Source organism: Protomyctophum bolini, assembly GCF_963924005.1.
Source record: "Protomyctophum bolini genome assembly, chromosome: 22".
Taxonomy (NCBI): Eukaryota; Metazoa; Chordata; class Actinopteri; order Myctophiformes; family Myctophidae; genus Protomyctophum; species Protomyctophum bolini.
In genome coordinates this window covers 8,971,708-8,995,528 of record NC_137883.1, presented here as the reverse complement: position 1 = coordinate 8,995,528, position 23,821 = coordinate 8,971,708, and the positions used below count along the sequence as shown (strand labels likewise).

Genomic DNA, 23,821 nt, shown 5'->3' with positions numbered 1-23,821 from the left:
CAGAGAAAGCAGAGTAGAGAGAGCAGAGAGAGCAGAGAGAGCAGAGCAGAGAGAGCAGAGCAGAGAGAGCAGAGCAGAGAGAGCAGAGCAGAGCAGAGAGAGCAGAGCAGAGAGAGCAGAGCAGAGAGAGCAGAGCAGAGAAAGCAGAGTAGAGAGAGCAGAGAGAGCAGAGAGAGCAGAGCAGAGAGAGCAGAGCAGAGAGAGCAGAGCAGAGAGAGCAGAGCAGAGCAGAGAAAGCAGAGCAGAGAGAGCAGAGCAGAGAAAGCAGAGCAGAGAGAGCAGAGCAGAGAAAGCAGAGCAGAGAGAGCCTCTTGATGTTGGCCAGCACTCACAGATGTCTTGCATAGAAAATGCTCAGTATACGCTTTAATGCAGAACTTAAAACTAGATATTGGTCCATAACATTTAATGTTTAGGATGAAGATTTCGCTGCGTATGTATGGGTTAATTTGGGTGTATGGGTTAATTTGGCCAGCTTCTTTTCCGTTTCTTTTAGACAGCTGGTGGATGGAAATTAAGCTCCACCGTTTCCGGGAATCTGGCCGTCGTGGCAACCTGCCTCGGGGGTGGAGCTTAATTTCCATCCACCAGCTGTCTAAAAAAACGGAAAAGAAGCTGGCCGACAGAGAAAACATCCACGGCTCTCTGGTAGATGTGGCTACAGCTAGAGCAGAGCAGAGCAGAGCAGAGAGAGCAGAGCAGAGAGAGCAGAGAGAGCAGAGAGAGCAGAGAAAGCAGAGTAGAGAGAGCAGAGAGAGCAGAGAGAGCAGAGCAGAGAGAGCAGAGCAGAGAGAGCAGAGCAGAGCAGAGAGAGCAGAGCAGAGAGAGCAGAGCAGAGAGAGCAGAGCAGAGAAAGCAGAGTAGAGAGAGCAGAGAGAGCAGAGAGAGCAGAGCAGAGAGAGCAGAGCAGAGAGAGCAGAGCAGAGCAGAGAAAGCAGAGCAGAGAGAGCAGAGCAGAGAAAGCAGAGCAGAGAGAGCAGAGCAGAGAAAGCAGAGCAGAGAGAGCAGAGCAGAGAAAGCAGAGCAGAGAGAGCAGAGCAGAGAGAGCAGAGCAGAGAAAGCAGAGCAGAGAGAGCAGAGCAGAGAAAGCAGAGCAGAGAAAGCAGAGTAGAGAGAGCAGAGCAGAGAAAGCAGAGCAGAGAGAGCAGAGCAGAGCAGAGAGAGCAGAGCAGAGCAGAGAAAGCAGAGCAGAGAGAGCAGAGCAGAGAAAGCAGAGCAGAGAGAGCAGAGCAGAGAGAGCAGAGCAGAGCAGAGCAAGCAGAGCAGAGAGAGCAGAGCAGAGCAGAGAGAGCAGAGTAGAGAGAGCAGAGCAGAGAGAGCAGAGCAGAGCAGAGCAGAGAGAGCAGAGCAAGCAGAGCAGAGAGAGCAGAGCAGAGCAGAGAGAGCAGAGTAGAGAGAGCAGAGAGAGCAGAGCAGAGAGAGCAGAGCAGAGAGAGCAGAGCAGAGAGAGCAGAGTAGAGAGAGCAGAGAGAGCAGAGCAGAGAGAGCAGAGCAGAGAGAGCAGAGCAGAGAGAGCAGAGCAGAGCAGAGAGAGCAGAGCAGAGAGAGCAGAGCAGAGAGAGCAGAGCAGAGCAGAGCAGAGAGAGCAGAGCAGAGAGAGCAGAGCAGAGAGAGCAGAGCAGAGCAGAGCAGAGAGAGCAGAGCAGAGAGAGCAGAGAGAGCAGAGCAGAGAGAGCAGAGCAGAGAGAGCAGAGCAGAGAGAGCAGAGTAGAGAGCAGAGCAGAGAGAGCAGAGCAGAGAGAGCAGAGTAGAGAGAGCAGAGCAGAGAGAGCAGAGCAGAGAGAGCAGAGCAGAGAGAGCAGAGCAGAGAAAGCAGAGTAGAGAGAGCAGAACAGAGAGAGCAGAGCAGAGAGAGCAGAGAGAGCAGAGTAGAGCAGAGAGAGCAGAGCAGAGAGAGCAGAGAGAGCAGAGAAAGCAGAGTAGAGAGAGCAGAACAGAGAGAGCAGAGCACAAATTCTTGTTAAACATCTGCATTACTAATTTACAATTAGAAAATGTAGAATAATTGTTATTTTTTTGTTACTCTTATGGTATCACATCCATACAGCATGGAATTGTGGACAAAGGTTTGTGTCTCGGAGGCTAAACCTCATCAAATGGTATACCGTCCGTGGCTCAAAAGCTGAATAAATAATGGACCTTGACGAGAAAAAGGTTGAAGACCACCGATATATACGATACTGTCCTGACATATAGTTTATCGCAAGACCAATTGCAGAGTGTCATCATAACTCAACTCATGCACATCTTTCATCATGGCCAGGTCGATATAAAGGTTTTAATTTTGTCACATCACACAGAGTGACATAACATTTAATAAATGGTAAATCATCTGTCAAAGCAGTCACTCATCAAAGTGAAGTCACCTGCAGCTTCCTCATCCTGCTGCTGGAAGCCTTTCTATCCCATCAAAGTAGTAAGTAGGGACAGAGAGGCTTATCATCGGTATCAGAAAATGAGGTAGCCTATCGCTGTTTCATGTGCTACTAGAGCCCTGGGAGATGCATTCTTTTTTCTTTTATGTTTTTTGTGGCTTTCGCCTTTATTCTTTTATTTTTATTTTTATGGAGGGACAGACAAAGGCTAACGGGAGTTGAACCCTCGGCACACTGCCAGACTGGATCGGATCGGCCCTTATTTGGTCATATCGGATCATATCGTTATCGGCAAATATGCCAGTCTAACCACCGATCCGACACAGGGGTACAGGCTCATTCATAGTCTGGATTTTGGGTGGTGAGGTGACCACTGCTCCGGTGGTGAGGTGACCACCGGAGCTGAAATAACGTGGAGTGGTGGTGAGTAAAAACAGAGAGACGGGCCGGTCGTTTGCTCTTCACCGCGGCTCGTGACGTCATGTTGTAGTTCGGTGGTCACCTCACCACCAAAAATCCAGACTATGAATGAGCCTTAATGGCAATAAAATGTTGGGGCATGTGGAGTATGCTTTCGAGTTGCCCAAACTGCAAGTGCACATTTGAGTGAGGAGTCTGCTATAAACACAACACCAGATATATAGCTAGATAGATACTTGTATATAAACACTATTCCCGGTCGGTGGACTTCAAAATAAGATTTTCTTTCTTTATTTATTATTACATATATTATTCTCTGGTATCGGTATTCGGTATCGAACAGAAAATGTGGCATCGGGATTGGATCGGAAACGATTAGGGACATCCCTAATTCCCAGCTACCATCAAGTGTCAGATGTTGGTACAGTAACTCTCTCCCAAGAATCAAATGTATTGTCTCTCTGGCTTTCTGCTTCTTGTTCTCAGCCATTCTCAGTTCCTATCCCGTCTACTGTGCTTTTACAGTAACTTTCTTTAATTGCCTTATGCCTTTGTGTATAAACATGCTGTACAGATAAGCCTCCCTTGCCTTGCGTTTGACATTGAGAATGAATCTGCAACAGCACCGGCATGCGCACAATTACGCAAGCACTATACTTACGGTATGCAAACTGTACAGTACGAATCATGTGGTGTCGTAATGATAACGAACCCATGCAGGTGAAGATAAATAAAAGAAGATAAAAGGACAAGTAATAAACACAGAAATATTACTTCTAATATAAAACTGCCAGACAGTATACAGTACATAGCTTTTACACTCTCTCTCTCTCTCGCCAATAAACAAGTTGAACAAAGACACAGGCCCGATCACAACACCCTTCCAGGCAATGGAGACTATATATGAAGATATATAGGCTGCAAATTCAAAGTGTCACACCCATAGACTCCTCTTTCTCTATCTCTTCTCTCACACACAGTTGTTCTGTCCTATCTTGTTCACACCCCTGCACATGCACGTCAACACATAAATACTTAGCCGCCTCTGGCTCTGTCCGACTCTCTCCTTGTTTTCTACTCTGCCACACATACACTCTCTCCCATCTCTCTTTCTCTTATGTTTATCCCCCTTACACACACATGCACGTTTTCTCTCATTTTCGTCCCATCTTGACTGTGTGACTTGTCTTGGTTTTTCTTTTATTTGACCACTTAAATCCTATGTATACTATGGGACCGGTGTCCCTCAGGGGTCTGTACTTTCCTTTTCCCCGCTAAATCACATCTCCCTGACGAAAATAGTCAATCTACAAGCTCACAATGGGTCGCAATGCGACAGGTTGTGTGCTGGCCATTGTCTGTGAGGATCGATGCATTCACACACCAATGGTGGCAAACTCACACCGACCGACGATGTAGCAATGTAGGGTTCAGTGTCTTGCCCAAGGACACTTTGACATGTGGACAGGAGGAGCAAGGATTCGAACCGCCGACCCAGGGATAATTGGACGACCTGCTCTACCTCCTGAGCCACAGCCGCCCTTACGGCAAGAGAAATACATTTCAGGGAAGAATGGTTTGCCCGATTCATGAAGAAGCACCAACATTTGTCAATACGGTGTCCACAGGCTACTAGGCTTTCTTGTGCCACCAGCTTCAACCAAGTTAATGTCCAAGCATTCTTCATGATCAACCTAGCTGGCTGAGGTCCTGGAAGCCCTTTGAGGCCAAGGATAATATGTGGAACATGGACGAGACTGGTATTACAACAGTTCAGACAACCAATAAAACAGTGAAGCAGATGGCGACGCCGACAATGACCTCAGCAGAGACCTCAGCAGAGATGGGCACCCTCACCCATTGCAGTTAATGTACAAGGTTACAGCATACCTCCCCAACTGATCTTTCCCAGAAAGAATCTCCAGCCCCTCGTGATTAATCTAAGACCCACATGGCTGCACTGGCGCAGCCAATGGGTCACCAGCATTCTGTGAGGCACAGCCATGCATCACCACAGGCCAAGGTGATCTTTCTTCTCGACAACCATGCCTTACACTTGTTCATCCAGGGGACTGAATTCTGCAGGGTACACACTACTATACAGTAGATATAGGCCTTTGAAGAAATATGTCAACACCACTAGACAGCTGGATGAAGGATAATCCAGGAAATAACAAACATATTTGCGTGTAATATATATTGTGCATGTAGCTAGGTGTAATGTTAGAGTCCACAGAAGTGAACCTTTCAAGCCCGTTTTCTCAACTCAGACTCATTACTCATATTTCCAAAACTATTATTATATATATAAAAAAAGATCTTCGTATAAACAACATCATCAGATATTCATCACCCAGAGTAAAAAATTATATAAAACAGTCATGCCGCTGGCTCTTTTCCCCCTAGAGGAGCGGCCATGTGGAGCTGACCACTAAGCGAACACAGGCTGAGACACATATGTCAACTTGTTCAATCTCTTATCACTGACATTTGTTGATGAACTGCCGCCTGGCAAAGGTGAAGCGAAGCTCATCATTTCTGTCACGGTGAAGGATCTTTGGCAGGAAGCTTAATTTGTTTGTCCCAACAGCAATCTCACATTCAACCACCTTGTCCCTCCTTGGCCCCACCGCCATTCTGTTGCCATCGGTCCTTGCAAGTCTGGTCAGGACCATGAGAGGCCAAACAATTCAAAAGCCTGCCCGAGATACAGAAGACACCACCACCTATCCTGCCATCATGCATGACGTGGTCAGCATGTTCCACCCAACCAGACACCACCTATCCAGTGGACGACAGGACCCAGACGTGAGGGACCCGTTTCACAGTGTGTGACTCTGACTGTGCCACTGCAGGTGTTCAGAGGAAAATACAAGAGGTACTAAATGGCCACTACATCCATTGATATACATCAGCTCAACCGGATGATGCATCATGGCCATCTTTCACATAGCCAAAGTGTTCTTCTGACCTGGGAAGATTGACCAGCTTTTTTCCCCCTCCATGATAACCCAAGCGGATAGTTGTTCCGCAATACCAACAACAACAAAGCAGGAGTCTTCACTATACTACTTGAATAATGCTTTCTGCCTGGCGTTATGCCATGCTTCCTATATGGCGCTGACCTACAATCCCTGTGGCCAATGCGACATTTACGGTGTACTTACATTATATTATGTCTGTGACACTAAAGGCCTATAGTGCTTATAATGAATTAATGGAAGCAAGCTGAATACAGAGCGTCTCACCTATACAGCAAGGAAGAGGGGGGGGGAAAGGTTGTGCTATGGAGTATGGACAAATTCCAGTTGTTTATGAAGAATACTCAGAGGAATACTCTGATCAGATGTGCAAAGCGTCAGGGTACAGTGGAATTCTCTTTCAGTGGGACACGAAGAAAACACATGAAGGACTCTGGTGTATTAACAGCGGTGCACCAGCATTTTGCTTGCTGTGTTTTGACAATGTCTTTTCAGAGACTGTCACTCTCCTAAAGATCCTCATCACCTCATCCATGACACGAGTAACACGGCGGAAGATGACATCTCAACCTTGAAATGAAGATTCTCAGAAATGCCATGACCCAAAGACAGGCTGAATGCATTGCCCATGTTGTCAAAAGGAAAAAGAGATGACTCACTTTAACCAGAAAGTCATTGAGATATTTGCCGGCCAGAACGAAAGGCAACATTTTTGTTCAAAGTATTGCTATTGGCCACATGCTGTGGTCGTTTCTACTTTTCTTACTCTACTATGAAGTGCAGCATCAGTTTGTTTGTCCTCGATCATCAAAACTGTCCTCCGACCCCCAACATGTTTTATCAGCACACTGCACACTGCTTCTCCTACACCTCAGTTCACTCATTTTACAATTCCTGTGACTCGTGCAAGGGAGTAAATGGGAATGAAGGAAATGTATCGATGGGGCATAACATTGTGACGATGCTAGTCGTCACTGTCTACCCACTTGTCTGAATCAATGAATCAATCAATTGATGAATCAATCAATCATCAGTAAGTCAGGACTTCAGTCAGTCAGTCAGTAAACTGGGTTGATTGGGACATAATCATGTGCATTGTGCATGCTTGTTGTGTATGACATTACTAATAGAGAACAGAGATCCATCTGTTCTCTGACAGAAGTGTGCATGTCCGTGCATTCATTCACGGCGCAATGACACGTTGATTGGAGTTACAAGAGATGTCAAGCTTGATTGATTAAAAAAACAGAATAATGTAAGCTGTGGAATGATTTATTCCTATGGTGAAATGGATAATTTCATCAACTTTCTGTGTCGCATAAGACAAGGTCTCCTTGACCTACACTATATGACCACATGCAGGCACAGACTGAGAATAATAGTGAAATAAGATAAATAAATAAAAAATCCAGAGAGCAACAGGGCCTGAGACAGAAAAATAGATAACCAAAATAAAGTAGAACAGACAGCTCCTGCATAAACTGTGTGGGCTATCACTGAGCAGCTGAATATTATATTGTAGGTAGAAAAGGTATTTACGGTAAGTAACATTGCCTGTGTTGATTGAGTGGTTGAAAGCCTATTTCATTATTGAAATAACAAAATACTATGGGGTGTTGACTCCATGCTGTACTTTGTACCTTGAAAAATATGTTTCTAGTCCTATTTTACATTTTATTTCTCCTATAGCCTCTCAGTTCAATTCAACTACTAAATGTTTCTGTTAGGAACCCTCTACTGTCCTGACTTTGCTCTCCACTGCCTTCCCTTATCTTCTTCTGTGCTCTCACCTCTTCTCTTCTCTCCCTTTTAGTCCCATTTCATTCATCTTAGCTGCATGATTGCCATATATACAGTGTGAACTAGTACAGATGGTTAAGCTACTTTCAGTTTTTTTGCTCAGCTATAAATTGCACCTGCAATTCACATTACCGGTACTGTATGTTAAAACTAAGCCTAATAGAATAGAATAGAAATAATCTGTTTACAGGTTTGTGATTTACACATTAAAAAGCTAAAACAACATTCAGGTTGCATAATCTAGTTCTTTTGATCTCACATCCTTCCCTCCCACAGTGCTGACTAATGTAATCCCTCATGTAGATATAACCCCTTTTTTCCAAAGATGTCACAGATCCGTCTCTCTGGTGCATGCAAATGTTTCCGGGACTTCATGAAAATTCAAAAACAAATTTATTTTGATTGATTTGTGCCAATAAAGCCTGTGCAGCTACTCAGATATTACTATAATTGGTTTTGATATTAAGGAATAATGGCTTTATTTAGGGGGACATTTAGTTACAGTATGTTATACTTATAATAAATTTAACAATGAGCTAGAACATGTTCGACAGGTTATAGACTTGCTGCTAGTGACACCCAGTGGTTGGCTTAACAGTTGCATTGTGGTGGTTTATCCATTATTGATGATTGATATCTCTAAATGTTCTGTTGAAGTGATGCAAATTCAGGCCTACTTTTAGCCTTTAGGAGTAGGAGCAAGATTTCACCACAATGTACCTCTTGTGATAGGCTGTAATTTATTTTAGCTTGGAATCCTCATGCCATTGGTAGGCAGGTTTCCTCATTCTTGATATCTGATGTGGTACTGTAGGTATATAGTGCTCCTCTGAGACAGTAGCCTATATGACAGAAATTGTGCCATCAGAATGAAATGCCATGTGGGAGCTCCTCAATGCTTAATCATTTGACATCTCTATCTATAATTGCCTACCTTAATGACATTCACATTTCACAGAGAGACTTGGTCCCATAGAAATGCTGGGTTCAGTGCATTGAACAAATCAATGATTGGACGTGCCAGAAAGTTCCTTCAACTAAATAAAGGCAATACTGAGTAAATTGTTTTTGGTGCCAAGAAAGTAAGGTCGAAAGGTTCCGTAATGAGTGCCATGAATGAAACCTTTTGCTTCTTTAGCCAGAACACAGTTGACACCATTCAATTGCAGTTAATTAAAAGGATACTACTTTGTTTAGTAAATGCAGTATGTAGAAACTAGTATTTTATCTACTTGCATGCAGGAACTGTATGAAGGTATGTTCAATGATGAGCCAAGCTTAGTTTTGGTTTGGTTCTCTTAAAAGCAGGAAAATAGGCCTTCTGAAAAGCTGAGGGTTTGTTTTGTACACATTAGCAGATTTATTTTATGTACTATACTACATCTTATCATTGTACATTGAAGTTTGGAACCACTTTTTTCCTGAAATGTGCATATTAATTTTGGGATAGGGCCTAGTATAATTTTGTTACAAATTAGATAATTTATGAATATGTGATTCCAATATTGTAATATGACTTTGTTAGACCAGCCATCTGTATTTTAATCATGTATAATAATATGCATTTCCATACTTTTGAGAATTGCAAACAATCACAAGTAGAAAAACACTGAGGTACAAGGCATCACTAACAAGCTGACAGCAGGTCAGGCTCATGAATTATCAACATTAGCAATTAGCAACAAATGACAAATCAATGTCAACAACACAACGGTGAACGCTGTCCTATAAGATTGAGTATAAATTAAGCATTGCTTGAAGGATGAGACAAAAGAAAATGTGGAGTAAACAACGACCAGGAATTTATTTAATTCCAACATTACACATTGGAGGTACTTCATTCCACACAGGAAAATACAGCAAGTTCCCCCAATTCTCTCTCTCCATCTATGTGTGAAATCTAATGACTCTGAACTCTAGTGAAGTTGATACAGCGTCCCTGCAAAATAAGAAAAGTTAACTAGGAGGTTGAAAAACGTTTTCAGCCATTAATCATGAATCATCATGACAGTGTTATCACGAACATATTATACTCACCTCATTAATTAATCAAAGTTCATAACATTACCTTTTTATTTATTTATTGTCTCTTCTCTGACTCCCATCATGTTCTATTGGTTAATATGCCATATTCTAACAAGTTTTAAAGAAAGAAAGAAAGAAAGAAAGAAAATCCAGAGGTCTAACCTTGTCCTGTGTTGTGGGCCTCATGATAGCCACTCTGTCATACTGTCTTCTCAGTAAGGCAAGCAATGCATCAAATCGCCCCTAAAAACAAATGAGCAATTTAGAAACAAATAACTTTTAGAGAAAACATGCATTATATAAGGTACGTATGGGACAAAGTACAACGAACAATACAAAATAATTGCACCAGAGTTAGTTAGCAGCTACTTTGCTCACATGGCAGACAACAAAAACAACCATACAAAACATCAAATACACACACAAAGAAAACAGCACATTATATTCACAATACACATGTCCATCACCTTGTCTCAGCCAGAACTGACTATGATCGTCATGAGTGTTCTATGGAGCCTGCGGTACATAGGCCAGATTAGCCGCTACACACACAGCACACTAAACAGTATAGGGGGTGCAAGAGATGACCCCCGGTACCGTACGGACTAGCAGCAAGTAATCAGCTCTACTTGTGTCAAGAGAGCTCTCGTGGCTCTCTCTTGACATGGAGGTTGAGCCGCTCTTGGCCACCAGTCTCTACGGCACCGACCCAGTGCACCCGACATCTCTGCAGCATACTGTAGCGAATAGCTATGGCAGAAAGCTCAACAATCTGCTGGCGAGACAGGGACTATCTTCCCGCTGCAGCATCAGGGACTGTTGGCAGGTGACAGCCGGCCAGAGACCTCTGCTCATCCTGCAACCTGTGCACTCGAGCAGAGAGACTGGATGGCCTCGGTAGTGTGAATGACTCAGATGCCCTAGCCTGGACAGAAGCGAGGTCAGCTCTGCCTCACACATCGCACCTCGGCCTCACACCTGTAAACCTGTGATGTGACAACAAAGATGATTCTGATCGCTGTGCTGCAGGTCTATACCATCTACTGTAGCTAGGGGAGCTAACAAGTGTCCTTGTTACTTCCAGGAAAGCAACGACTGCTGTAGCCTGGGGTCCACCTATGCTTTCTATGGCATAGGCAGCTTCCGGCAGGATTCGCCGGGAGAATCTAGACGCAGCTGTGCGACATGAGACTAATTAATTAGAGCGACAGAGAGAGAGAGAGGAGTGTACGTGTGTGCGTCAATTTAACAAAGGCGCAGACGATCAGAAATCAGCAGAGAGTGATCGACGTTTGCGCTACTGTATGCCGTATTGAGGTGGACTCTGACCCAGACATTTTTTTCTCCCTGGAAATAAAAACGCCTGGGTTTCCGAGGCTATACCACTGCTGTGGATGAAACATATATCCTGTAAATAGCCACCATTATGTTGCATTATTTCATGCTTGCAGTTGATATTGTTGATATTAACTAACCTTGATAGGGGTGTACCATTTAGACTGCTGTGGGGAGTTGTGGATGGGAGGTGGTCTGGGTGGGGGTCTGCGAATAATGGGTTCCTCCACGTCCTCTGGCATGGTTACAACCGCATTTTTAGCTTTCTCTAGCCGTGCACCCTCCTCCGTGGAGCCCTTTTCACCCCAGCGCACCTACAGAGGCAGATCAAAGAGATGAAGCTATCAAAGTGTGTCGGGAACATTCCAACAAGGTTGCGGTTATTAAAGTTCAACTTCATATCTAATTTAACATATTAGATCCAGATACCTTTTCAGAAGGCTTATATTGATTCAGATATTTTTATATATTATTCTGCTTTAAAGAGGATTCACTAGTCATGTGTAGCCTAAGATTTAGACTCTGGTAGATGTATTTATCGATTCTGACATCTTCACACCACAAGCCCCATGGTTTGTGGTGCTCTGAAAATCCCTGCCTCAAAGTAACTCTTAACTTGTACAAATGAAAAATCTAAGGTGCTTACCCTACTGCCCCACTCAAGTGTTTTGATCCACTCTGTCTCGGAATCTTGGATCTCTCTGTAATTGCTTTCCGCAGACAAACTGGACAAGTGGGGTAAGCGCCTTAGATTTAGCATTTTTGTACAAGTTAAGAGTTACTTTGAGGCAGGGATTTTCAGACCACCACAAGCCATGGGGCAAGGTCACTTAGACTCTCGTAGAGTGAAGATGTCAGAATCTTAGGCCACGGCGCGATTCATACTCCTACCTAGAGTATGGCTCTGTAGAGCCTACAATGTGATGTCATTTGAGATTCGGGGGGGGGCGGGTACCGCCCTAAAGTAGTCTCTTCTGTGCTTTGTGACGAGCCGAAATAATTTCGGCACTAGAGAGTATGAATCGGCCCTAATAAATAAGTCATGTGGATCTCTGAGCATGGAACTTACAAGGAGGCATTACTAGACTATATACAGGTAAGTGGACAAAGACCAACTTTAAAAGAGAAATATGAATAATAAAGAGTTATTTGACATAACATCCAGCTGCAGGTTCTTACCTCCATTCGCTTGATTCCACCAGGACCCCTGCCACCATAATAGGAAGCATCTACAGTGGGCCATTTGTGTTTTGGCAGTATTTCTTCCTCTGGCTCCTGCGTGAGATAAAATCAGCCATCACCCACACCACACCACATTGTGTACATCTCTTTTAGACTTGCCAGTATTCTTACTCAAACCTTACCCCCCTACATCTTCATGTCAACCGCCTTCTGTATGCCCGTCATTGAGATCCTTGCTGTAGTGTCCACAGAAAAACGCTACAAGGCAATCTAGGGCCTTCAGGACAAGACCAACCCCTACACCCGCAATCAGCTAATTGTGTATCCCTCTCTTCCATATGAAGCCCTTGCCATCACTCCAAGCCTACAATTGTAACTACAATTGTAGTTATTTAACACTACAGCTGAGCATTACACACCAGGAATGTGATTAATCAAATAAACATCCAACATTTTATTTTAATTTGGTGACGCCACATTCATAAAGGTTAATGCTTTTATTCAGGGCGAAAACGACTACATCTAGAAAAATGATTGTCACTTTATCGCTTTGTTATATCCATGTTGTGTGGATGTACTCATGAGACAAACAGTTTAAAAATGAATGCATTTTAATTGCACGAAAACGTAACACTGTGTGTAAAGACCTTTAGTCCAATTCATATTGTTGGCTTCCGAGTATACACCAGGGTTAGTCTGTATAGAATGCAAGATGCTGGGTTCAAAGTAATTTTTTTTGAGAGTGAGTAACCGTGTTCAGTGTCAACAATCCAGGAATATAGATCTACATTTAGTGAAGTTCATGATGTCTCTGCTGGGTGCACGATTAATTTAAAAATACTGATTGTGCCATCTATGACTGCTGCACAAAAAAAATAAATCAAACGGTTTTGAAAATCTATATAACAATCATGTATGAACTGTGAACCTAAACCATGACAATCCTCATGACATGACAATTATAAAAAAGCCATGCAACTGATTTACATGTAAAGAGATAAAAGGTATTGTGGCGCCATCATCTGCTTGTTTAGGGAATAGCCCTGAATGCAATTTGCAATGCCAATTGCCAAGTGTTTTGCAGAACATATTTTTAGAAACATTGTTAGCTCAGTGTACTAATAAACCATAAAAAAGGCATTTTAAGGTATTGGACAGGGCAAAAAGCAGACATCAGAACAAGTGCACGGGCATCTTTTTTATTTTTAAGATATTAAAGATAAGTGTATAGGCTACTTACTGGCAATGGAGGTGGTGGAGGGGGACGATTTGGAGGGGGCTCTCTGATTACCTATAAGACACAATATTCTGGAACTATTATATCTGCCAATGTCTATTGCAGCATAGGCCTATACTTATTATCTGTTACAGTTGAAGAATCGCATTACAAATGTATTGGCCAAGAAAAAAAAGAATGGATCCGGTTACAATTACTCAGATTGGCAGGAGCACATATGATGATTATGTTCTGGTACATTTGAATAACATTGGTGAGATGATAACCTATAACAATGCAGCCAAGTGTAGGCGTGTAGGCAGGCAGGCAGGTGCGCACGCAGCCTACGACCCAGCCTACGACCCCATCCTGCAAGCTATGTGATCAGTAAATAGGCCTTCCTCCTGGCTCCTAAGCTGTGAAATGTGTGTGCGTATGTGTGTGCGTGCGTGTGAGATTCACATACCACCTCATTAGCAGCCATGAACCGTAGCGCTACAGTCATTTACAATCACGTACTGTCCCCGCAGCCTGTCTGGCTCTTATTTCCTACTAACTAGAACATTTTCTTTTCTTTTATTTCTTTATTTATACGTTTATTTGACAGGGACAATACAAAAAACAATGTATCAAGTTGTTAAAAACATGAAACCGTTGCAATGTATATGGGTTTGTAGCCAAGGCTAATTTGCAACCCCAGTCGTGCAGATGCACTTCCTTGCACTTCCTTCTTGTCCACTAGTTAGATACATGGTATGTTTCCTACTTGTTTTGTTAGTTGCCTTGTGCCATATCCTTGTTCTCCAATATACTCTGACAAGTATTCATGCCACTTTCTCAGACTTTTCACTTTGTAAGTCGCTATGGATGACTGGGTCTGCTAAATAAATACCTAAATTGTAAATTGTAACACATCATTAGAGGTGTAACCCAAGGTCTCTCGACATCAGACACCACTCATCCGAGCCACCTCCTAAATTAGATTTATACACTTGAATGCACACACCCGCACCCACTTACCACTGTACAACAGAGAGGCCAGAACCACCAGGACAGAATGAGAGCCAGTAGCAGTAGTAGTGCCAATAGTAGCCACAGCACCCAGATCCCACTGGACTGGAACACACACACACACACACACACACACACACACACACGAGGGTCTGCTATTTTTGTCCGTTTATTATCCTATAACTATATATTTGGTCTTTTACAGTACACATATACCAAAAGCATATAATAATCCACTGACTTCAGTGAATGCATTAACCTAATGTCAAACACACAAGTGAACACATACCCAAGGACGAATGACACATTATGACATCACAGAGTTCATTATCCAACACTTAACATATAGGTACACACTGCACGTGCACAAGGCCACACAGTGGCACGCACGCACGCACAGTACATTTTTCAGTTTACCACTAACTGTCACGTTCATTTGATCCATCAGTGCAGTTTTTCGTCTCATGCGTTTCTGTCATTAGTACTACTCACACATGTAGTTGCATAGATGGTGATGGGACTAGAGATGTAGGATTCTCCATTGTTTAAGCTGATCAGCACATCTATAGATCTAAAGGGTACAGACAAGTGAACACAACACATCACCGAGGGAAAAAAAGAAGGAATGCAGTTTAAAAATGTATGGAAGGACAGATAACCATGAACAATATAACCTAGATTCATAGCAGCTAATCATCTTCGTTCTTATTTCCTTGTTAAAGCGACATTCACACTGAACACTATAACTATAGGGATAACTATATAGTGCATTGTTAAAATAAAATCTCATGCAATTTACTTTAGACGATTTTTTAAACTATACTGTATTTTTATAGTTATAGTGCTCAGTGCGAATGGCCCTTACCACAGTATTCTAATTGCTGCCAACTTCCACTGTTGTTCGGGGAAGGGAGTAGAATACCATGTGCCTTCTAATACACAGCTGCTTCTTTTCACCAGATCCCCTCGCCGATGAAGAAGCGCCCCAACCAACCACTAGGAGTCACTAGAACAGCGACACTATCCACCTCTTGTGCATAGCAATGGACCTGTTGCTGTATTCCATGAATGACACATCTGGGACATATCCTCACTCTAATTTGAATGCTTTTTTGATTGGATTCTAATTAAATGTGGCGCACACAAGCGCGCGCGCGCACACACACACACACACACACACACACACACACACACACACACACACACACACACACACACACACACACACACACACACACACACACACACGTACTGTTGATGTACTGTTGATGTACTGGGTTAGCCTCTTTTTAGTTGGCACCCATTTCAAGCCATTGTCCCATTATGACACAATGTCAAACATTTTATCTGTGGTCATATGCTGGTCATACTGTACACTGGTGAGCCACAAGAATGTTATTATGTAAACCACCATGGTTCAATGACATTGGGAAAACATGATCATCAATTATTCATTTTGGTTTCCGGTTTTAGTCTTATAGAACATTATAATTATTGCTGCCTCTGACAATAGAATTTATGAAATGAAACAACAAATTAAATATTGCATTTTGGGTAAAATGTATTACCATTGTAATTGTGTATGTACCATTGTAATTGTGTATGCAATTGTGTGCGTGCCGTGTTGGTGTGCATGTGTTCATGTAAAAGTGAACTTACTGTCCGACCTCATAGAGTACAGGGGCAGGACAAAACAGATAGCCATCTTCAACCACTGTGGGTTTCTGGTCTACGGTCAGAGAGAGGTGTGCATGTGTGTAAAGAGAGAGAGACACACACAGACAAACAGACACAGACAGACTAATTAAATAATATGCCTCTACATGTGAGGGAGACAAGGCAGGCAATGACAGTTGACAGAGAAAGACCAGACCGATGGTGAAAGACAGAATAAAAATAGCATTATGTGTGGAAATGAGCCAAGCCGTAAACACGACTATAGAGTCCTGAGGCCCCTCGAGGCCGTGCAGCTCCTTAGAGTTAATCCCATCGGATTATTTTAAATCATTTTTGCATAATTTGGTGGTACTGAAGGTCACCCAAAACGGTTAGGGTTCATCCTTTGGGGAGTTTTGCTCAGCAAAGTTTCATGGCAATCTGGCTGCCCATTACAATATGCGATAATTTAGGCCAGAGGAAAGGCCATAACGTCACCAAAATCAGTAGGATTCATATTCTGTCTGGGGAGAATGAAAGTGTACAACAGATTGAATGGCTAATCTAACCAGGAGCTTGCTACTGTAGATACTGCATGTTGTTCGGGACAAAGTGTTTCAACTGGCTGCCATCCAAATGCAGAGCTAAAAATAAGGATGGTAAAAAAATGGTCATGTGTTGATGTTCTGTCAGTGACCTTTCTGAGACACTCACTCTCTTCCTTCTATTTCTCTTCTTTCTATTCCTTCCCTTTCTCATTTTGTCCCTCCCTCAGTCTCCCTCTAGATCCCCCACCCCTATATTTTCGCCTCCATTATCTCTCCCTCCCCACCCCTCAAATTCCCCATGTGCGTGTGCTGTAGCCTGTAAATAGACTAATGAGACAGAGCATCTTCATGTTCTCTGTTCAAACACATAATGCTTCCATTGTTATCAGACTTGCATCAAATAAAAAGCCCACTGTGCTGTCCTGATCACAGCAGGACGGAGTCCTTGTCAAACATGACTCTGAATTTCCATCATGCTATAGAGCACTGCTTCCAGAAACACTGGGTCGGAAGTTCGGAACCCACTTGTGGGTCACGGACAAATTTGTAAACCAAAAAAACATTCCCAAAAAAAAGAAAAAGCATTTTTGCTTTTCCGGTAATTTCATGAAGAAATAAAAGAAAAGCCAAAGAAATTCCATAAATTAGAAAACAAGTGTTTGAGAAGTAATGACAATAGCCAATCTACAAGCTCACAATGCATTGTGAGCTTGTAGGTCTGCTATTTTCACTAGTTTGGGTCCCGGACAAACGTCTAATTTCTCTTTTGGGTCTTGAGCTAAAAAGGTTGGGAACCACTGCGTATAGAGAACAGAGAGAATATATGCTAATATGCAGCATGCTACATGTAAGTGATGCTACATCCTTCCTTTTATCCACACTTTTCCTGGGCTGTGTGTGCTCCAGTTCCTGTCGATTTGATCCAATGAAACTGGTCAGATGACCAATGATATCCAATGAAATCAACAGGAACTGGAGCACACACAGCCCAGGAAAAGTGTGGATAAGATCCTTTCATCCACTCTCCAAAGGGTGAAACAACTGATAACTTTGCCATGCTAACATTCATCAAGAGTGACCAATCTATTTCAGCTCAGAACTCGAAATGGTTTGGGTCAAGGTGCAACAACTATTATCGGCACTGTTGGGGAGGAAATAATGAACCAAACTTTTCGGGAAAAGGAGTAAAGAACATGTGTTCCAAATGGATCCGGTGTAATTATCCTTTGGTCACACACACTCTTGTAAATACTTTTAATTGTTTCAATATTTATAATGGCAACATGTTTTCTACTGACTGTATGTCCTGTGGTCGACTGTGAGAGAACAGAGAACGCCCTCAGACCGCCTGGCCCCGCTGAAGCCACTCCCCCTCAACACAATGTTAAACGACTCTGGGAATTTTATAGAGAGAGAGAGAGAGAGAGAGAGAGAGAGGTTACATACTGTAGCAGTGATCATATTTTTATTCTTTAAAGGCAGCACACATCTAACATATATCACTCCACCACTAACTAACTATGTTAACTTGGGATGTGCCAGAAGAATAGACAGTCTAGACAGACAGTCTAGACAGACAGACAGACAGACAGACAGACAGACAGACAGACAGACAGACAGACAGACAGACAGACAGACAGACAGACAGACAGACAGACATTTTCATGCCATGTATGGTTCGTTTATTTGTGACAAGAGCATCTCCAATACTGACTTAAGACAATGAGACACACACAAGAATGAAGTGCAAATTGAGTGAATCATTAATTACATTAAAAACTATTTTGTTCATAGTGGATGAGAAACTCTTCCCAACCAACTTACCATTCACACAAACACTTGATGGCTCTATTCTAAATATTTCTGTGCAGGACTGCTTCAGAATCTGTAAATATACAGACGACAGGGCTGTGATGCTATATTCATGGCATATATGTACTCTATGCATGCATGTACAGTAAATATAACTAATCATACTGGTGTTACAACTCATACTGGTGAAAACGCTTTTACTTGTACAGAGTGTGGCAAAATCTTTGTTTACATGAGTCATCTGAAACGACCCATGAGGACTCATACAGGTGATAACTTTAGCAAAGTATTTGATTGCATGAGTCATATGAAACAACACATGAGAATGTGTACGATGCTGATAGAACATAATCTAACATTTACCGAGTCAACTATGTCCTTGAGAGCGTGGAATCCAGACAACACTGGGAACACTTCATCTGTGCTGTCTGCTATGTCAGCGAGCTGCAATATAGAAGGTGAAAAACTAAACAAAAACAGCTAATTTACAATAGGCATTTAGCAGACACTTTGATCTCTAGGGACTGCCTATAAATAAATAATAAGAAACAAAAGAGATGGACAAAGGTAGGTATGTAGGCAAGAGTTAGTGTCTTGTGGGTACGGTATGTGAAGAAGGCTGAGCTCTCAGTCTGACAAACAACACCAGCACCAGCACAGCCGCCAATATACTGTAGCTAATGGTCTGAGCACCCAAGCATTCTTCACACCACTACCATCTCTGGACACAGGTTGCAAGAGGAAAGAAAAATAGAAATGTAGATGACAATCAAGTGTCCTCTTCTTTTAAGATGAATCATAACTGTTCTTTTTTTGCAGTGCATCGATGTATGTATGTAGCCTTATTGAAAGGCTGGCCTCCCTTCAAAGTAGTTCATCTCATAGGGAGTCGAGTCGGACGCTCTTTCTTCCTAACAGGACGGTGCTTCTGGTTGCTGCCCAGAGCTTTCATCTTCCGTCTAATGACGGCAGAACGGGAAGCATGCCTTGCACCATCCAATTAGAGCATGATGTAATTACTTCCTCCTTAGACCACAGCACATTATTGGTCTATCAACTCAACAGACAGCGTTGGTAGGACATAGAAAGCAGGCCCTACAGCTGCTGCTTCCTAAAGGTTATTTTCCATGTTCGAAAATTACATGGGAGACGATGCTGGCGGTTGATTATGATACCAGACTGATACCAATTACATCTATTTATTACATGGCTGCTGATGTGTGTAGTTACAGTGCAATGACCTTATCCCAGTGTGTAAATTTACATATTGTTATTGGGAAAATTGCACTTAAAATGAAGTGATTTTTTAATATGATAATGGCTTGCACAGTATATTATTATTGTGTGTGTGTGTGTGTGTGTGTGTGTGTGTGTGTGTGTGTGTGTGTGTGTGTGTGTGTGTGTGTGTGTGCATGCGTTTCAGTGCATCTAGGCAACAAGTATTATATAAGTAATATCAGTTACAGTAATGATTTTGTTTTTACATCATCATTACAGACATGTGCACAGAGCAACACGCATACTGTACAGGCTTGCTATTAAATACTTGTGAGGACGTTCTATATTTCCATTGATTGCTCAACCTTGAACCACTAAATCTAACCTTGACCTTCATCAGTAGCTCTGACTTTAACCCGAATCCTATCTTTAACCTAAACCTTGTCTCACTATTCCTTTTGTCCGTCATTAAATGTTTAGATGAATTGAGCCATATAGGCTTTCTTGGATCATTTTAGCAGACCTTGTATTGTACTGTACTTCCCTGTGCAAACTGTTAAGTATTGAATCAATCAAGTTCAGCTCACACACACACACGCACACGCACACACACACACACACACACACACACACACACACACACACACACACACACACACACACACGCACACGCACACAAACACGAACACCGGCATGCATAATAATAAAAAGATATATATGAAAATAGATAACAACAAATTATGAATACCGGTAAATGAACCAACTACCTGTTTGTGGTCAAATCCCAGGACTCCAACACAGTACACTCTGGCACCATACCCTCTGACTTTGTCGGCCTAATTAGTACAGGGTAAAGAATATTATATCAAATAGTCATCATGCTCAAAAACACTACCAGCACCACCATCTTTCTTATTATAATTTGCATCATCATAATTTGTGTGTCTGTGTACTGTGTGTGTGTGTGTGTGTGTGTGTGTGTGTGTGTGTGTGTGTGTGTGTGTGTGTGTGTGTGTGTGTGTGTGTGTGTGTGACTGCATGCACACAGCATGCGTAACTATATGTACCTTGAACACGGGGCACCTGCATGGGAAACCAAACATCAAACACTCATTCAAAGACGATATTAGAATTCTGGGCTTCAGGACCATGTGTGTGTGTGTGTGTGTGTGTGTGTGTGTGTGTGTGTGTGTGTGTGTGTGTGTGTGTGTGTGTGTGCGTGCGTGTATTACCTCCTGTATTGTCAGTTCATAGGGGTAAACCTCCAGCTTGCCGTCAGTCAGTGCAATGATGATACTGGATGACCGTGAGGTCTGGGCTTGCATCTGCTCTAACACCTGTAAGATATCGTACGGGGACAGACCAAACAATACAAGAGGTTAACACATTTTGCCAATATACTTTTGTCATTTTTGCAAAAGCTGTTGTGTTTCTAAACACAGCCAGTTCTTTCCCTTCCCTGCAGCACCTTCCCCAGCTGGCTCCCCATCCCTTGTAATTAAAAATATTACACACCCAACAGACCTATTGTAGTGGCAAGCTCAAACAAGCTTTGCCACTCGGCTGGGCACATCATCACATGCATGTATAGAAAACGTTTTTGACGCGTTCAACAAATTAATGTCCAGGCTTAAACTGCTGTCGGGTGGGGTTCCCATTTATTCAACACATTATGAATTACAGAAAGTTTTCCCTGCTTTAAATGTATCTATAAATTGAATTGGTTTGTTAAATGATTAAACTGCATTATGTCACCAGGACAATTTCCTACATATTTATTTAAACTTAACTTGGTTTACAATCACATTCTGACATTGCAGTAGAGCTGATGAAGTGTTGTGTGATATTAGTCTGGCTTATTAGCCAGGCTAGATGATTCCGTCTTTGTAGTCTGATTCTCTTTTAGTGAATGTCATTGTCACCCATTACATGTGCGTCTAAATGAGCAAATGGAAAATGATAGCCCTTTTTGCAAAAGCAACACTACTTTAAAAAGAAAATTAAACAGATAAAGAATGAGAGCCTATATACACCGTAAGAATGCCTACCGCTTTCATGCCTTCGTGCATATACGTTTCACCTGCAGGTCTTATTTCGCTCAGCTGTTTTAAACCCTCTGCAATATCAGCCCTGTGAACAAACATGAATGACCACATTAACCAACATGAATGGCAAGGAACACTAATTTAAACTACTAAATACTGAGACAAACCTACGAAACATGAAGGAGCATGAATATGAGAGAGAGAGAGAGAGAGAGAGAGAGAGCGAGAGAGAGAGGGTACCTGTCTCCAGTAAGTGGCAGTATGACTTCTGCTCTTGATGAAAAGACAATGTATGATACCCTCATCCTGGGACTGGAGCGCACACACACACGCACGCACACAACCACACACACACAAACACACAGTCCATTTTGGCATATTATAATGCTTTGCCAATTACTGTTAGGTCATTTCTGTATGAGCAAATGTCTGCTCCCTGCCCCTTCATTTGTTTCATTTGTTATTGTATAATATTACAGACAGTATGTACAGTAGGCAATCCTAAAGTGTCTGTTTATGAAAATCCTCTAGACTTACTCATGGAACACACTGACAAACACACATCATAACCATTACCATTCTAATTCCATATTGTTGTACGCATAGTTAGTAGTTACAGTACAGCTACAGTTGACCTACAGAGGGAGTACAGTAGCCCACGAAAGGACGCCATAGGGGTCCATTTAGTCCATGTTGATGTTTACACTCTCTGAGTTAGTAAACACTGAGCATTGTACATTGTACTGCACTACTCTTCATTCATTGTACCACGCGTTCTAGCTGAAACTCCTTTATGTCTTTGTTCTGGTCTAAACCACCCTTAACATCTGGGGAGGGTGTTCCTGCAGTTTAAACTTAGTACCCCACCATTAAGTCTCAAAAATATCTCTCACTTTCAGCTCACCACATCCCCCTGGGTATTTTAGAGTAGGAGTTGGCAGTAGGCTACATTATATCTGCTCCTCCTAAAATATATTTGTCCCAGTTTCACTTTGTTTGGATTGTAATTACCGGGGGGATAGTGATCTCTCCCTGTGTAAACAGTGTGAAAAATTATTAACTTTTCAAGGCCTTTTCATCAGCAGTACAGCTTGATGAAAGGAGAGCGGAACATAACATGAAAGAAAGAGAACAGAACAACTGCATATTGCCATTTTCCTTACCTGACAAACCTGTTAGTGAGTCTCTCCACGAAATCATAGATCTCTGCCCAGTGCTTTGATACACTCCCTGACCTGCAAAATCAGGGAGCAGATTGATGCATGGGGGACAGACTTGGTTATCTGAGTGAGTCAGTGAGTGTGCACGCCTGCACGCTCACGTGCAGTCCTATATGCAGATGTACCTGACATCTTGAAAAACCAATAGACCAATAGACCTACAGTATATGCCACTTTTATTTCCACAACAGAATAACCGAATATTTGCAGATGAACTCTGCACCAGCAGGCTACACACACAAGGCCAAGTAGCCTTCATCATGTCCTAAAATAAGCCACAGACAAAACCCTGTTGCAGCACGTACCAAACACATAACCATACATGGATGTAAATAACGGTCTCCCAAATATTTACTTTCTACAGAGATCAAAAGCTTCTGGTCGTTGGAGAACAATTCCCAACATGCCGGAAGTTGCAATAGCCTACACTAAAATCAGTTTTGTGTTAAGATGTAGTATTAAAAACAAGCAGCTTGTCTTAATTTCAACTGATATGCGCAGCTACGGTGCAAACGCACGCACGCACGTGGTCGCACACATGACATGACACACACACACACACACACACACACACCTTACCTGTCTAAAACAAAATAAATATCAAAGGCTCCATCACAAGACGCGTCCTCGCGTTCACCCAAAGATGCGCCGATAGCAAATGTTACAAAAAATATTTTGCTGCATAACCGGTCCATCACGCATATTATATTAATATAAAATCATAAAAATCAGAGTGCTACTTCGCACAACAACTGTCAGCCAGCCGAACTGTCAGGCAGTCACTCTCAAACTATTAAAAACAACGTCTGGAATTAATTGCTTCCGGATGACCGACATTGCTGCCTGTAGAATCCGTTATTTCGGTTATGTTCGATGGGTTACATTGTTGTCTGAGTAATAAATAAGGTCCTGAGAGAGGGATCACATTGCTATCCAGCAGCAGCAGCAGCAGCTGATCAAACTGGGCAGGGCACACA

At 42.5% G+C, this 23,821-nt stretch overlaps 1 protein-coding gene across 2 annotated transcripts; it reads right to left on the bottom strand.

Annotated features, from left to right (window-relative positions):
• Window positions 1-9,203: 9,203 nt before the first annotated feature.
• Window positions 9,204-23,785, bottom strand: antxr2b (ANTXR cell adhesion molecule 2b). Of its 2 annotated transcripts, XM_080755776.1 has the most exons (17): window positions 23,424-23,785; window positions 22,788-22,859; window positions 21,865-21,936; window positions 21,628-21,709; window positions 20,812-20,916; window positions 20,347-20,415; window positions 18,725-18,805; window positions 18,374-18,434; window positions 17,848-17,943; window positions 16,005-16,074; window positions 14,838-14,916; window positions 14,355-14,450; window positions 13,359-13,409; window positions 12,116-12,211; window positions 11,077-11,250; window positions 9,764-9,844; window positions 9,204-9,515 (listed from the first exon to the last, which is right to left on the bottom strand). In XM_080755776.1, exons 1-17 carry the CDS (start codon window positions 23,537-23,539, stop codon window positions 9,477-9,479), a joined length of 1,440 nt encoding a protein of 479 aa, XP_080611902.1. In that variant the 5' UTR covers window positions 23,540-23,785; the 3' UTR covers window positions 9,204-9,476. The 2 variants fall into 2 exon arrangements, with proteins under 2 accessions (XP_080611902.1, XP_080611903.1); XM_080755777.1 differs by lacking the exons at window positions 9,204-9,515; window positions 9,764-9,844 and adding an exon at window positions 11,583-11,661 and having other exon boundaries at window positions 11,194-11,250.
• Window positions 23,786-23,821: the final 36 nt, after the last annotated feature.

Excerpts from the sequence above, each read along its gene's own strand:
- antxr2b (XM_080755776.1), bottom strand. The coding sequence starts at position 23,539 with ATGGACCGGTTATGCAGCAAAATATTTTTTGTAACATTTGCTATCGGC. Across the intron at positions 21,710-21,864 it reads CTGCCACTTACTGGAGACAG|GGCTGATATTGCAGAGGGTT; the intron begins GTACCCTCTCTC and ends GTTTGTTCACAG. Across the intron at positions 17,944-18,373 it reads ATCAAGTGTTTGTGTGAATG|AGTCGTTTAACATTGTGTTG; the intron begins GTAAGTTGGTTG and ends TAAAATTCCCAG.